At 38.1% G+C, this 13,483-nt stretch overlaps 1 protein-coding gene across 6 annotated transcripts in view; it reads left to right on the top strand.

Annotated features, from left to right (window-relative positions):
* Positions 1–13,483, top strand: part of ERBIN (erbb2 interacting protein) — a 114,509-nt gene that overhangs the window by 50,890 nt on the left and 50,136 nt on the right. For all 6 annotated transcript variants that reach the window (XM_062598979.1, XM_062598978.1, XM_062598976.1 and 3 more), the window contains one exon: positions 625–742. In XM_062598979.1, the coding sequence (XP_062454963.1) occupies positions 625–742 (118 nt within the window). The remainder of the gene's footprint in view (positions 1–624; positions 743–13,483) is intronic.

The raw sequence follows: 13,483 nt of genomic DNA, 5'->3' as shown, positions 1-13,483 counted from the left end.
GTAGAGGAGGACTTGACTTTACCAGAAATGCTGGTGTGGAAGTGTCAGTGTTAAAAGTGACGAGGTATTTGAAACACCTGTGTGCCTAAATCACTTCTGAAAATGTACCCTGGTTATTCCAAGTGCGGCAATATACATTTGAGATGAAAAGCTCAAACTGTAGCTCTGTTCGTTTTGCTACTTACTCTGCTATAGGGGAAAAAGTTGGTATCAGTAAAACATATTTCAGTATCTCTGGAGTTGAGTACCAGTAATGATGATCTACTTTAAGATGAACTCAGATAACTTTAGCTTCTGAGTATCACCTGAAGTATTTCTTACGGAAAATACTTTTTACTGTGTGTAACTGTGGTTCACAGTTTCTGCAGTAATGGAAGGAACTTGCAGAAAGTGCTAAATGTAGCTACTGGTTTGCTGTGGCTATTTGCAGTTTTTTTGCTTCCCTAAGCATTGTAAACTTAATTCATTTTGAGTAAACTAATTGTCAGCTGAAGCTACTGTAGTGAAAGACTGAACAGTCTGGCCTTCAAGCTTTGAGGTCAGAAGTTTAAGGGGATTAATAACAAAAGATATATAGAGGAAACTAGGAGTAAATCGCATTCACTTTTTTCTTTGTTTCAATAGCAACTTTTTAACTGTCAGTCTCTGCACAAGCTGAGTTTGCCAGACAATGATCTAACCACATTGCCAGCATCCATCGCAAATCTCATTAATCTCAGGGAACTGGATGTCAGCAAGAATGGTAAGTCACTTCACTTAGTATACTGGGGTTGTTAAAAGGCAAAACAACATGACTGTATAGAGGTACAAGTGAAAGTATTATTTTTAGAAACTCTTAAATCTAGTAAATTTTAAATTGCTCGTTTAAATCATTACTTCACATAAAAGATTCTCTCATGGTCTGTTCGTAGTATTTGTTTTACCTACCAAATTAATTGGTTTGTACTTGGAGATTCATTACTGAAAAACTGATGTGGTGAAGTACTTTCCTATTCTCTCAAATATGCATACGCATGAATTTATTGCTTTTAATGGCTCTTCTGTTCAATTGTACTGGAGGAAAGTTGTTTTGCAAAAGCATTTGTAGGGTTTTTTAGAATTCTCTCTTCTGCTTGGTTTCAGATAAAAGTTGTTTGTTTATAGTATACAGTCTGAAAACTGCAGTAGAACTTGACTGCTCTCTCTGCTGCGAGTAACTTCTGTCGCGTGGGGAGAGTGTGTGGCTTTGGACAACGACTAGTTCTCTTGTCTGACTTTAAAATCTATAACTGTGTGCAAATCAGAACGCCTAATAGGTTATGAAAAGTTGTTAGCCAAGAATTGTGCTTGTGGGATTTTCTAATGGTACTGTTCTGTCGAGCTGGCAACTCTGTGTAACTGTGAGGAAATTGCAATAACTTATATTGTCATCAGGCTTGTTTTTTGGTTTGTTTTTAAAAAAGCATATTCAATCATGTGCTGAATTGGTGAGAATGTAATAGGCTTGCCTTGCTGATTCAAAGTGAAGTTAGAGGACTTCTTGTAGTGTAAGACAAAAAGCTTTCTTGGTCTAGATTGTTGTATTTACTTCCCATTGACAAAATGTCTAAAGCCCAAGCAGAGTTCATATAGGGATGAATTGCTGAATGCAAGTTCTCCATAACTTGTTGTAAAACTTCAGGTCTTTAGCAGTGTTTGCTGTTTCAGGTTTTTTTCATTTCTGATAAAACTGAGTTTTGCATAGAGATCAAAATACCTATTAAATTGATCTTTGAAAATAAAGAGTTGCATAAATATGCAAAATATCTTATATCAAAATCCATTATTTTTTCAGACAATTGGCTAATTATGACTCCATAAAATTAAGTTCCACTTTTTTTACTAAAAGTATTCCAATCATTGAGGTATGTCATTCTCCCTCATTGTCTGTTGTAGCCTAATTTATGCTTAAACTGTTGGTTTATTATTTCTGTATAATGAATATAGCATTTACAGTGTGATAAAGTAACTTGATTGTTGTTGCTCTATTCCTGGTACAAATGGATTAGTCTTTCCTAAAGAGCACTGTCCTTAAACTTTCACGATTAAATAAGAATCACCCTTTTGTCCTAATGTGAACTATTAAAAGGATTAACTGTTTCCAACACAGAAGTTCTCAAGCAATAAGATTTGAAAGCAGCAAAAGAGTTTGAGTTCTTGTATTGGCAAATTGCTCAGCTTACATATACAAGTGGGCAGCTTGTCAGCCACTGACTAGAGAGCGAGTTGTCCATCCAAAACAATGTAAGCTGTAGCTAAGCCTTCAAAGAGCTGCTGAAAGGACACTTGTAACTCTGAGGCATATAAAGTGTTTAAGAACACATTAACTCAATGTCTTGCTATCTCAATATATTGTGAAACACTGTTTTGGGGAGGTTTTCTTCTCTTTAACATCTTACAGGACAAACACTTGATGGGGCACTAATTTAAACTATTATCATGTGCCTGTTGTCAATCTTGCCACATTCTGGATGGCTTCCCTGCCTAGTGTTGCACATCAAAAATAGCCCCGAGATGACACATTCACTTTTCTTTGGACGTCTGGTTCTTTGGACATCTCCAAGCCCACCACTCCTGAAGGCTTTGTAAACTCCAGAAACAAGTTGGAGTCTACCTGCTTTGCTGAGGGAAGGAGTAGTGGACTTTTTGACTGGTTTCTGATAAAGTGATGCTATTTGAGACTTTAGTTTGCCAAGATAGGTGCCTTTTCCTTTCTCTTCCCTATTCACTGTTGCAACCATGGAAATCCTCTTTGTTTTTTCTGACAACTGGAATGCAACTCTCTGAAAACTTTTCTTTTGTCTCCCCTTCTCTCTTGCATAAGGACTTGCATCTCGGTCTCCTGATCCCCATGATTGTCTGACTTTTTCTCTCTAAAGTGACTAAATATAAATTTCTTCAGTTTTCCAAGAACAAGTAAAGCTGATCAAGCATCTCTGATTCCCACTGCATGCTCCTCCTCCCCCTCCAAATAGATATTGAAAGTATATGGTACGGAAGCTATGGGTTTTGTGGAAAGCACAAGAGTTACTTTCTCTAATCTATCAAAAAATTGACTAGGGAGTAACCAGCAGTCTTTGTGAAGAATGATGAGAGATGCCATACTCTAAAATAATTTTGTGGGGATTTATTTGTAATTTTGCAGCAGTTATGAAGGTGATAGTCCTGTATTTTTCTTCTGGTGTTAATATACTGTAAGCATTATCTTATGCCGTAGATGGAGCTAAAGCATGAAGTGCTTTTGCATCAAATGCTTCTTGCATCAAAGCAGATGCTTTTGCATCAAATACGCATTTAATTATAAAAGTTATGGTTTTAGAAAGGAAGTTACAAAAGTAGACTTGATTTTTCAAATACTAATGCATATAAAATGTCAGGGTTTTCATGCAGGATAGTTGAGCTGTTTATGGCACAGGCATACTGGAATGTATTGACTGAAGGCATGTATTTCACTTAAAGAGCTGACAGAAAAATGAAGCCTCAGTTTTGAAATGTGGTCAGGTTTCTTCATGAATTGCAGAGTCTAGCTATGTAGCCAGGCCACACAGGGCAGAGGAGAACTTTTGCACAGAACAGCATCAAAATTTTCAAGAAAAACTGTGTGTGTGTATAATACTTGTTTTCTCATTCAGATGAGAAATCAAAATTGCAGAAATTTATCAAGATGGCAGATGCTATCATTAAAATATTAGTCTGAAAAAGTAATTTTGATGGAAAATGTTTTAGTAAGTCAAAAATGTCGTGCGTTTTTCAGGTTTAAATGTGTCTGATTTGTATATATAATACATAAAATTGCATGGCAGAGGCCTGAAGATGTGCATATGTGGATACTTAATGTCCATATTTAATCAACACAAATTTTCCGTAGTCTAATGGCCGAAAGTGGAGGCCTAGGCAAGAGTTACTAAAGCACCAAACACCAGTACACATGCATATTTTGTTTGTATGCTTCCAGTCTCCAGCAGTTTGTGCTGTTGGGCCTTTTTGAGCCAGCCACAGTGGGTTTTTTTTTATTATTATTTGATCTCTCTCATTGGATTTCTTCTCCATTAATTTATCCATTTTTCTCTGGATGTGATGATGTGTGTCTTGAGGTGTGTGCTAAATTACAGAGTGCAAGCCTGTAACAGTTGCATGTTCTGGAGCACACAAGTTATAGTATAAACATTTGGTTTGGAGTATACTATTTGTGGCTGCTGAAGAGGTCATGGCTACATGAAGATGGAGCCTAAAATATCAATTTGCTGCTATGTGTGCAGCAAGCAGGGAACAGAGTTAATTTTAACTCTGTCTTTAGTCTTGGCAAGAGCTGATAAATTCTGTATCTTTTTGAAGTACTGAGTATTTCAGTTGTCCTCTAGGCATTTTAACCTGATTCCAAAAGCTATTGTGAGCCCTTAATATCATAGGTAAAGATGTCCTGTTATTTCTCTCTAAGTACCCTTCAACTCTGGAGCTTTTCCCTGGAAGCTTGATACTGTCAATTAACAAAGATGAAATGATATAATAAGTAAACTATGTGCTTATATCAGAAATTACATCCCGCATTGTGTATAGCGGCGTGTGTAGTCCTTTTCTGTCCTACTGGGTTGCATTCTAAAGAGAAATTGCAACATACTTGCAAATCCAGAGTTAAAGGCCTAAGTAGAAAAATGAGTGTTTTATTTACTAAACTAAAGGAAGATTTTGAACTTTTATTCCTTTATGGCTAAGATACTATTTATCACTAGTGATACCAAAAAAAAAAAAAAAAAAAGTAACTAGACCCAAACTTTCTTCTTCTCTAATGCTGTCTCATTCTGGGTTTTTGAGCCAACATTTTTCTGTAAAGTGGAAAGCCATTTCCTTCTGGCTCCTGGATGTCAGGTTTAGTCAGCATCTGAAAGGTGGTGGAAAGACTATCATGGAAATATTTTTACCTCTTCCCTGAAGAAGGGGAAAATGTTCATGTTCACTGTATGGTGGCATATATATATATACGCTTCACAGGTAACTAGAACTAAGTGATATGAAAGACTGAGGCATATGATGAGGTGACTGCCAGGGAAATCAGGCTTCCCTGAAAGCCTGGGAAATAGACTTGAAATCCCTGTGCCAGTGAAGTTAGCTTGTGGGGAATCAGAGAGTCTGTAAACTCCTTACTAACAGGTGGTGAAAGAAAAACATTTGAATTTTTAAGTTCTATATTGTTAGGGCTTTTGTAAAACTAAAATAACAAGATCAAAAAAATAACAAGTAGTGCCAAAAGATGCATGGTGTTTTAGAAATTAAGGTATGCTTAATAATCTCTTAGGTATTGTGAAGTGGTTCTTTTTTGCTGTAATGTTACAGCAAATTTAAATGTCACCTTGTCAGTCTGTATTGCAGGATATTTTCCAGAAGGGAAAAAAAATCCCACATCTGCCTATAAAATTATTTAAAGTAATGTTAAGGACTTCTGTATTATTAAGAAATGCAAATCTAGATCAAATATTTTTAATAGTTTAAAATCATCTGCTGACTTGGCAAGCTAGCTTTTGTATGCCATGTGCTAAAAGTTAGGGAGTTGGAAAAGGGAGAATATCTACTCCAGTGTGGCCCATCTGGTGGATTTAGAATTTATCAATGAAGTGAGAATTTCTGATAGTTAGCAGGGACACTGAACCAAATTTTATTCTCCACAAGGACAAGTAGGAGAGGAAGATCCTGTATACATAAATAATGTAATGTAATTTGCCCTTTCCTCCCTGTACCAAGGCACTTCCATCTGTGATAGTGAAATAAATAAATATTAAATCTGCTGATGAATCCTGAGTCTATAGCTTTAATATAATGCATCTTCGTACAGAGGTTATAAATTTGAACTTTATCCTAAATATAGGCAGCTCATCTATTTACAGTTATTTTTTCAAGCATTTTCAGTAATTTTTCTTAAATATTTTATCTGTCTTCTGAAAGACACTGAATAGAATGTTTCTGCAAAATAAAATTAAATTCCATATTAAAAAACATAAGATAGAATAGGAATAAAATGGAATGCTAATGCAGTTAAGGCATAAACTAGGTCTTGAATATGGAATTTGTGAACTTATTTGAAATTCTGAGATAAGTTTAATACAAATCTATTTCCAGACTCAAAATTTCCATAGCACAGAAAAGGCATTGTTGTAGGAGTAATTATGGTTGTGTGTGGTGTGGGTAGACTATGCCCTTTTCTGTAAAGGGACATTTTGAGTGACACTTCAGTAAAGTCATGGTAATGTACTGGTATCAAGCAAAGTGGCTGATGAGACAGCACTGAATTTGCTGCAGAGGATGGTAGGGGAGGAGAAACAGGCAACCTGCAGCTTTAGATACTTATGTTACCCTTTAGTTTCAGGTTACTCTGGGTACTCCCAGATGCTAACGATAAATTAGACATTGTTTAGAACCATCTGAAGCTTGGTTTTCTTCTGAGATGGTGCCAGGAGCAAAACTCGCTGCCTGCAACTTTCCTAGTACCCATGTTTTGCAATTTTGCTCTGCCCTCGCATTTCTAGTGTTATGGAAATGTGTGAGGCATGTCTTCAAGAAGCAGCATTCTTGGTTATCCTGGTTTTCCAGAAGTGTTTTAGGAAACTGTTTCGCTTCTCAAACTCTTTCACACTGTGTGGGGAGGCTAGAGTTGGCCCAGAAAATTCTTGCCCTAGAAATTGAAGCTCTTCCAACTGATTTGAGGATGAATGCTTGGAAAACTATTTGGTTTGCTGAAGTTTTCTAGCTAAGCTGAGACATGCTTATACAAGGAACAAAAAAAAAAAAAAAAAAAAGAAAGAAAAAGTGTATCTGTAGTATTGGTTCCTCCTTGTATCAGCTCTGGCAGTTTAGCAGCACAAGTTATTTGTGCTGAGAAAGCACAAATGAGGAGGCGTTATCCATTTAAATCAATCAGAAGCCTAATATATAGCATAAACGTAGACCTCATTACCTTCTAAAAAAATCATGCTATTTTTAAGAAGTTCAGCTTTCAAAATAGTATTTAAAAATTCTGAACTTCACAAACTGTCTCAAAACCAAAATTTTAGGAATACTGAACTTGACTGAGACCTCTAATAGATTCAAAGCAGTTTGTAGATGAGGAGGAAAAGCTTTTTTTTTTTTTTTTTTTTTTTTGAGAGCCAGCTTTGTAATACGGTATACACAAAGGTAAACACAGAATCTTTATTTTAAAGCTACAAGGTGCTATAAATAAGTATTTTGCAACTTTAATGTGGCTGCTATTTCCAAATGTGGTGCACTTAACTCTGCAAAAAAACCTCTTTTGTCTTAATTGTGAGTAAATATTTTATTACTGTATGATGTACTGAATGAGAAAATATATTTAGTTAAGTACCCACCTCACTAACAAAATCAATGCTAAATATATTTCCAATAGTGTTTTTTTATTGTAAATACACTGTAATAGTTACCACAACCAGTAAGAATTAATTTTTCTTAAATCTTATTAGCAAAGCCTAAAAATCACTCTATGGAAATATTAACTATTTTTAAAATAACACTACTTTGCTTCTGTCAGGTTTGTAGCTCAACTGACTTTGATTTTTGAAAAGTTAGTATACTGACTTTCTTTTCTCTTCCAGTCCCCTCCCTGCCAAAACAACCCTCCAAATAAAGATCCAACATCCATTTTTTTCATTGCCTGAACTTAAGACAGGAGCATAGTTGTAGCTTAAGCCTACAAACCTGCAAGTGAGCATAATTAAAAGGAGGACAAATAGAAAAGGAAACTTCAAAATTTTCATAGTATGAGAAGTGGAGCAAAGTACTTGTAAAGGATACAGATGGAGAGGTGAATCTGTTTACCAAGTTATTAGCAGACACTTGTGAAGCGAATTTGCTTCAAATAAAAATGGGTAAATCCAGTGGAGTTCTTACGATTTTTTAACTTTTTATAAGATTAAGTAAATGATTTTGTTTATTAAAAGCAAAAGTTTTTCAAATAAGGGAGCTACTCTGTGTAAACAAAGTGGGGGGAGTAGAGAATGAAAAGCGTTTAAATTTAATCTTGCTTTTTGTTAAATACATAACAAATTTAATAACTTAGTGGTTTAAACCTCTGACAGGTTTGCATTTGAGTTGTACTCCTCAAGAAAGGTAGGCTTCTTCCATAGGTCTCAAAGATTGTATTTTTACATTTAGTAAGGGACAGAAATCAAGCTATAGATTCTATAACACTAATAGAAGTACAGAACAACCAAGCTATAAGGTATTCTACCAGTCTTAGTGCTGCAGCAGCTGGCATCGTCTTTGTGAGACAGCAAGAGGAGCAGCTGCTGTGACAAACAGCAAGCATCAAAAGCTTTGGGATGTTTGTTCGCAGAACTAGAAGAGCATGTAGCTGCTACAGTCCATCCTTACTCTTAGAATTATAACTTGATTTAGAATAGGTTTCATCAGTAGTAATAGCTAGCATGCTAGCATATGTAAGACACCCTTCCCACAAGCATGCAACTCTGCCTTGTGCAGAGTTGTAATGCCAGCTCTGAGCAGGAAGCTGTTACTGCTGCCCTGCAGCCTGGTCAGACATCCTGACCAGATATCCTGGATCACCTAAAATCAACTGTGGCAGTGAATCCTCTAAGAATTTTAGAATGGAGAACGAGTGTTTAAAAAAAGAGGATGCATGAGTCAACATTACACAGTGAATTCACAGGGATCTTAGACACTGTTTTCTTTGTGAATAATGAAAAATGATGCTTTTAATACAGAAAAGTTTGCAGAAATCCCCAAGTAAAGCAAATTATGTAAATATGTAAGAATATAGATCATGACCAAGACTGTATCTTAAGTTTTTGGATTAAACTTAGAGCTTTTACAAAAACTTTTAATTATCTTTAAGACAATTTTTTTGAGCTCTGAAAATATTTTATCTTGATCACCAGGTTTGATTCATATTGGCTACAGCTGCAGCAAAGAGGACTGAGTGGAGAATGTACCAAAGCTGCCCTTTTTATGGTGGAGCTGCTTTCAGGCAGGTCCTAGCAGCTGTTTGCCCAGGAGTTCAGACCAGGATGAATAGATTAATTGTGGGAGGAATGTACATAATTGAGGTTTCTTTTATATTCAGGCAAACTGAGCATATATGTTTGACTCTGTGTCATCCCCACTTGTAAAGATGTAGCCTGCGAAGGGTGCACACAGGGCATTTATTCTTGCATCTAGAGGGCTTTTTGGTGTGTCTATCTGCTTGTCGTTTAGAGGAAGGAAATGTGTGTTTTTCTCACATTTCCCAGAAACTGAGACACTCAACTGTAAACTCTTTCCTTTGGAGGCGTTACCCCATATAGCTTTCACAGGTCTCATATCTATTACTGTTCTTTTTTTCCTGTGCTTTTTGGGAATTGACTTGGCAAGCCTCTGTTTTAAACATTTCTGTGTGAAAGGAGGTGGAAGTTGATTTGGAGGTACTGCCACTGCTGTCTCTAGCAATAATAGTTTGAACGATCAAAGCTTAGGAATACTAGTTTTAGCATTTGATTGCAAAGAAAAATATGAGGGTATGACTGGAGTATGAACAACATAGCAAAAATCCATCTTCAGTATAGCTGAAACAATAGCACGTGTCAGCTCTGGGATCCATTGCAATACAGGCCAGCAATGGATCTGATTTGCACAATTTTCTGCAAACCCAGAACTGTTGATATTTGGGGGCAAAGCCTTCTTTTGTGAAGGGGAGAGAAGGTGGTTCCAGTTTTCTCTCCTGCTCTGCAAGTGATGCTGTCCCTGAGGAGAGATCAGTGCAGCTCCAGATGGTGGGTGAGACCCCAATTATACTCTCAATTGCCTTAATCCAGCCCTAACAATGAGGGGGACCTGAGTGCACATTTGTTTTACCAGCTGTGCCAAAACAATTACTACTCTCTGGGGAAACAGAGACCAAGTGAAATTCCTTATTTCAGCAGTGCTGTGTGATCCAGAACTGAGGTTGATTACCTACACACTATGGCCGTTGATCCTCACTCCCTGTGTAGCCTTTTTGGTGTCTTTGCCCATGTGCTGCAGCTGTCTGGAGGTTTTGATCAACTGTCCCCAGTCTGTGGGCTGTGCTGGTTGGCTGAGGAGTTTTTGCCAAATGGAGTTTATAAATGATGAGTGATTTCTGCTTTTAGCTCAGCCCAGACAGTAACTTAGTTTCCTCTTCTTTACCCAGTTGCCAAATTCTTTGCAACTATCTTCCAGTTTTATTGCCCTTTTCCAGTGTCATATCAGCTATGATAGAAATTGGCAAGTGAGTTTAACATTCCTGATTTTTGGGAAAACGGGAAGGAAGAGATGGACAAGTAAATACAAAATGCTTTTATTCAAATCTCACTTCTATGGGAAACTGCAATACAAGAAAACCCTTTGCTCTCAGTTTAGTTTGTGGATCTTGTGATTATAACTAAAGATTACCAGCAAGCTGTATTTTCTTTCTGTGCTTTGCAAAAGATTGTAGTCTGTGATGGATTTGTTTGCTGTGAGACAGTAAGCATGATCTGTAAATCAGCTACAGCACTGAAATGGTGTGGGACTTTTCTGTAAAGGAGGAAACAGCAAGATAAAGATCCATATCCATTTGATGCTTTTCAAAGAAAGTGAAATAAAGCTTCAACAGGCAGGATAACCCGGAAACAATCTGTTGTAGAGTATTCCTCTTCTGTAATCTTGAGTATCAGTAGATAAAAGGAAGTGGTAGAAGACCCTGAAGGAAAATGGGATTTAGAAAGCAATGTGGATCGATCTCAATTTGTAGCATTCATTTGATCCAGATGTTTGTGGATGCTGAAGTGTTTTGTAGAACCAGTTAGTAAATGCTGCTTCCTATCACCTGATAGAGAGGAACAGTCTCTTAATTTTCCTCTGTCTTCTCAGTATGTATTACGAACACTGGCTATATTACTTCATGCTGTCATTCCCAATTTACTGCTCTTTTGAATGATGGCGCCCATTTATGGCAGAGCTCAGAGGGTTGTTGTCAGTGACGCAGAGTCTAGTTGGAGGCCTGTGGCTAGTGGAGTCTCCCAGGAGTCAGTACTGGGTCCCATCCTGTTCAACTTATTCTTCAGTGACCTGGATGAGGGGACAGAGTGCCTCCTCAGCAAGTTTGCTGATGATAACGAGCTGGGAGGAGTGGCTGACGCACCTGAGGGCTGTGCTGCGATTCAGAGAGACCTGGACAGGCTGGAGAGCTGGGCAGAGAGGAACCTCGTGAGGTTCAACAGGGGCAAGTGCCGAGTCCTGCACCTAGGGAGGAATAACCCTAGGCACCAGTACAGGCTGGGGACTGACCCTCTGGAGAGCAGCTCTGCAGAGAAGGACCTGGGAGTGCTGGTGGATGGCAGGTTGACCATGAGGCAGCAATGTGCCCTTGTGGCCAAGAAGGCCGATAGTCTCCTGGGGCGCATTGAGAAGAGTGTTGCCGGCAGGTGGAGGGAGGTGATCCTGCCCCTCTCCTCAGCCCTGGTGAGGCCTCATCTCGAGTACTGCATCCAGTTCTGGGCTCCCCAGTACAACAGAGACATGGAGCTACTGGAGAGAGTCCAGCGTAGGGCTATGAGGATGATCAGAGGGCTGGAGCATCTGCCCTATGAGGAACAACTGGAAGAGCTGGGGAAGAGAAGACTGAGGGGGGATCTTATCCATGTGTACAAGTACCTGAAGGGAGGATGTCAGGGAGATGGGGCCAAACTCTTTTCAGTTGTCCCATGTGACAGGACAAGAGGCAATGGGCAGAAATTGAAGCACAAGCAGTTCCGCCTGAACGTGAGGGGGAATTTCTTCCCTGTGAGAGTGACAGAGCACAGGAGCAGGTTGCCCAGAGAGGTTACAGAGTCTCCTTCTCTGGAGATCTTCAAGGCCCATCTGGATGCAACCCTGTCTAACATGCTCTAGGTGACCCTGCTTGAGCAGGGAGGTTGGACTAGATGATCTCCAGAGGTCCCTTCCAACCTTACTGATTCTATGATTCTGTGATTTTTTCCATACTTAAGTGTTAAATGAAGTTGGTAAGATTGAGTGTACTGTGACAGTCCTGGCTCTAAGAACAAAGCAAAATTTAGTTCATGGACTACTTCATTGTTAGCTTTCCCGTATCAGTTGAATTTCGGTTGTTAGTTTGTTTTTAAAACTCTTGCTACCTTTTGCCCAAGGCGTAGACAAACAAGAGGCTACTGTAGAGTCTGATGATGATGCACAAAAGTGTGCTGATTTAACATGTCTGTATTTGGATAGCTAATATTTTATTTGGCTCTTCTGTTGAGAGCAAGTTTATATTGGTATTCTCTTCCTCTCTGGTGGAAGAGCCATGTTTTTGTTTTCTAGATATTCATCACAAATTTAAGTCTTCTGTGCTTCAGTAAATTCTTGATGTAGGTAGTAGACATAACATTAAAAACAGGAGTTTTTACATGTTATACCAGAGTAGCTGACATCCAGGCTATGGTCAGTATTGTGATCATCCTTTGCTCTGACATTTCTGCTCTGACTCCAATAAAATATAGTCATATGTTGTGGTGGTTGTAGAATTCCTTTATTTTAAGGAGGAAATGCATAATAAGTCTTCCTCATTAACCTTACCTGCAATAGGTAAGGTACATTTCTAATATTTCTGTGTAGTTTTCTAATCTTCAAAACTGTCTCTGGAGCTGAAAATTTCCCTGCAGCTTCCCGGAAATAAAGCTTTGTTATGTTACAGATATTATCGTTTTAGTTTTAATTTTTGAGCTATAAGAGTGACAAAGTTAGTTGAATCAGTCGCTCTGTATTGTCCTCCTCCTTCCATACAATTCCACTCTCAGTAAAATTCATGTAGCTAAAGCTGTGTATTTATACACATGTCCGTGCCCACACACGGATACAAGAATCATCAGAAGTTTTGGCCTGTATTACAGTTGATTCCTTCTGGCCCCTTTCACTTCTGTTCTTAATTGTCCTTGAGTTCAATGAGCTATTTCCTAAAAGGATCCATGATACTTAAAGTATTTAAACGTCTGGATTAACTGTGTGACTTAGTGTGCTTTTCTTGCCTTTTATCTCTAAATAACAGAGTACAACCCCTGGTATGAGTCAAAAGTCAGAGCTTCAGCCATTTGCCATGACAAACAGATTTCTGACAAGAAAGACCTTAAGTCAGCTTTAGCAGAATCAGAGTTTCTGTTTAAATAGAATTTAGGGATACAGTGACCTTTCCCCTTCATCATCATTAATTCATTTAATGTAAAAGCATATAGTTTGTGGCTAATTTTCTTGTCAGGTGGTATCATAATCTCTGATGTTATTTACAAGGTCAACCTTGTTACTGCACAAACATAAAAAATGTTAAGCAAATGTGAGATACTGCATATTTCTTATTTTAATAAAAACGTTACAGTTGATGCTTCGTTCCCCCGCCCCATTTCATTATTCTCAAAAACATGCACAAGGAGAGAAACGAAATCCAACCTGCCAGTCTCAATCAGAGGACAAACTG

The sequence above is a fragment of the Rhea pennata genome, chromosome Z (assembly GCF_028389875.1).
Source record: "Rhea pennata isolate bPtePen1 chromosome Z, bPtePen1.pri, whole genome shotgun sequence".
Lineage (NCBI taxonomy): Eukaryota > Metazoa > Chordata > Aves > Rheiformes > Rheidae > Rhea > Rhea pennata.
Note: the sequence above shows the minus strand (reverse complement) of the source record. Positions and strands in the feature narration are given on the sequence as shown.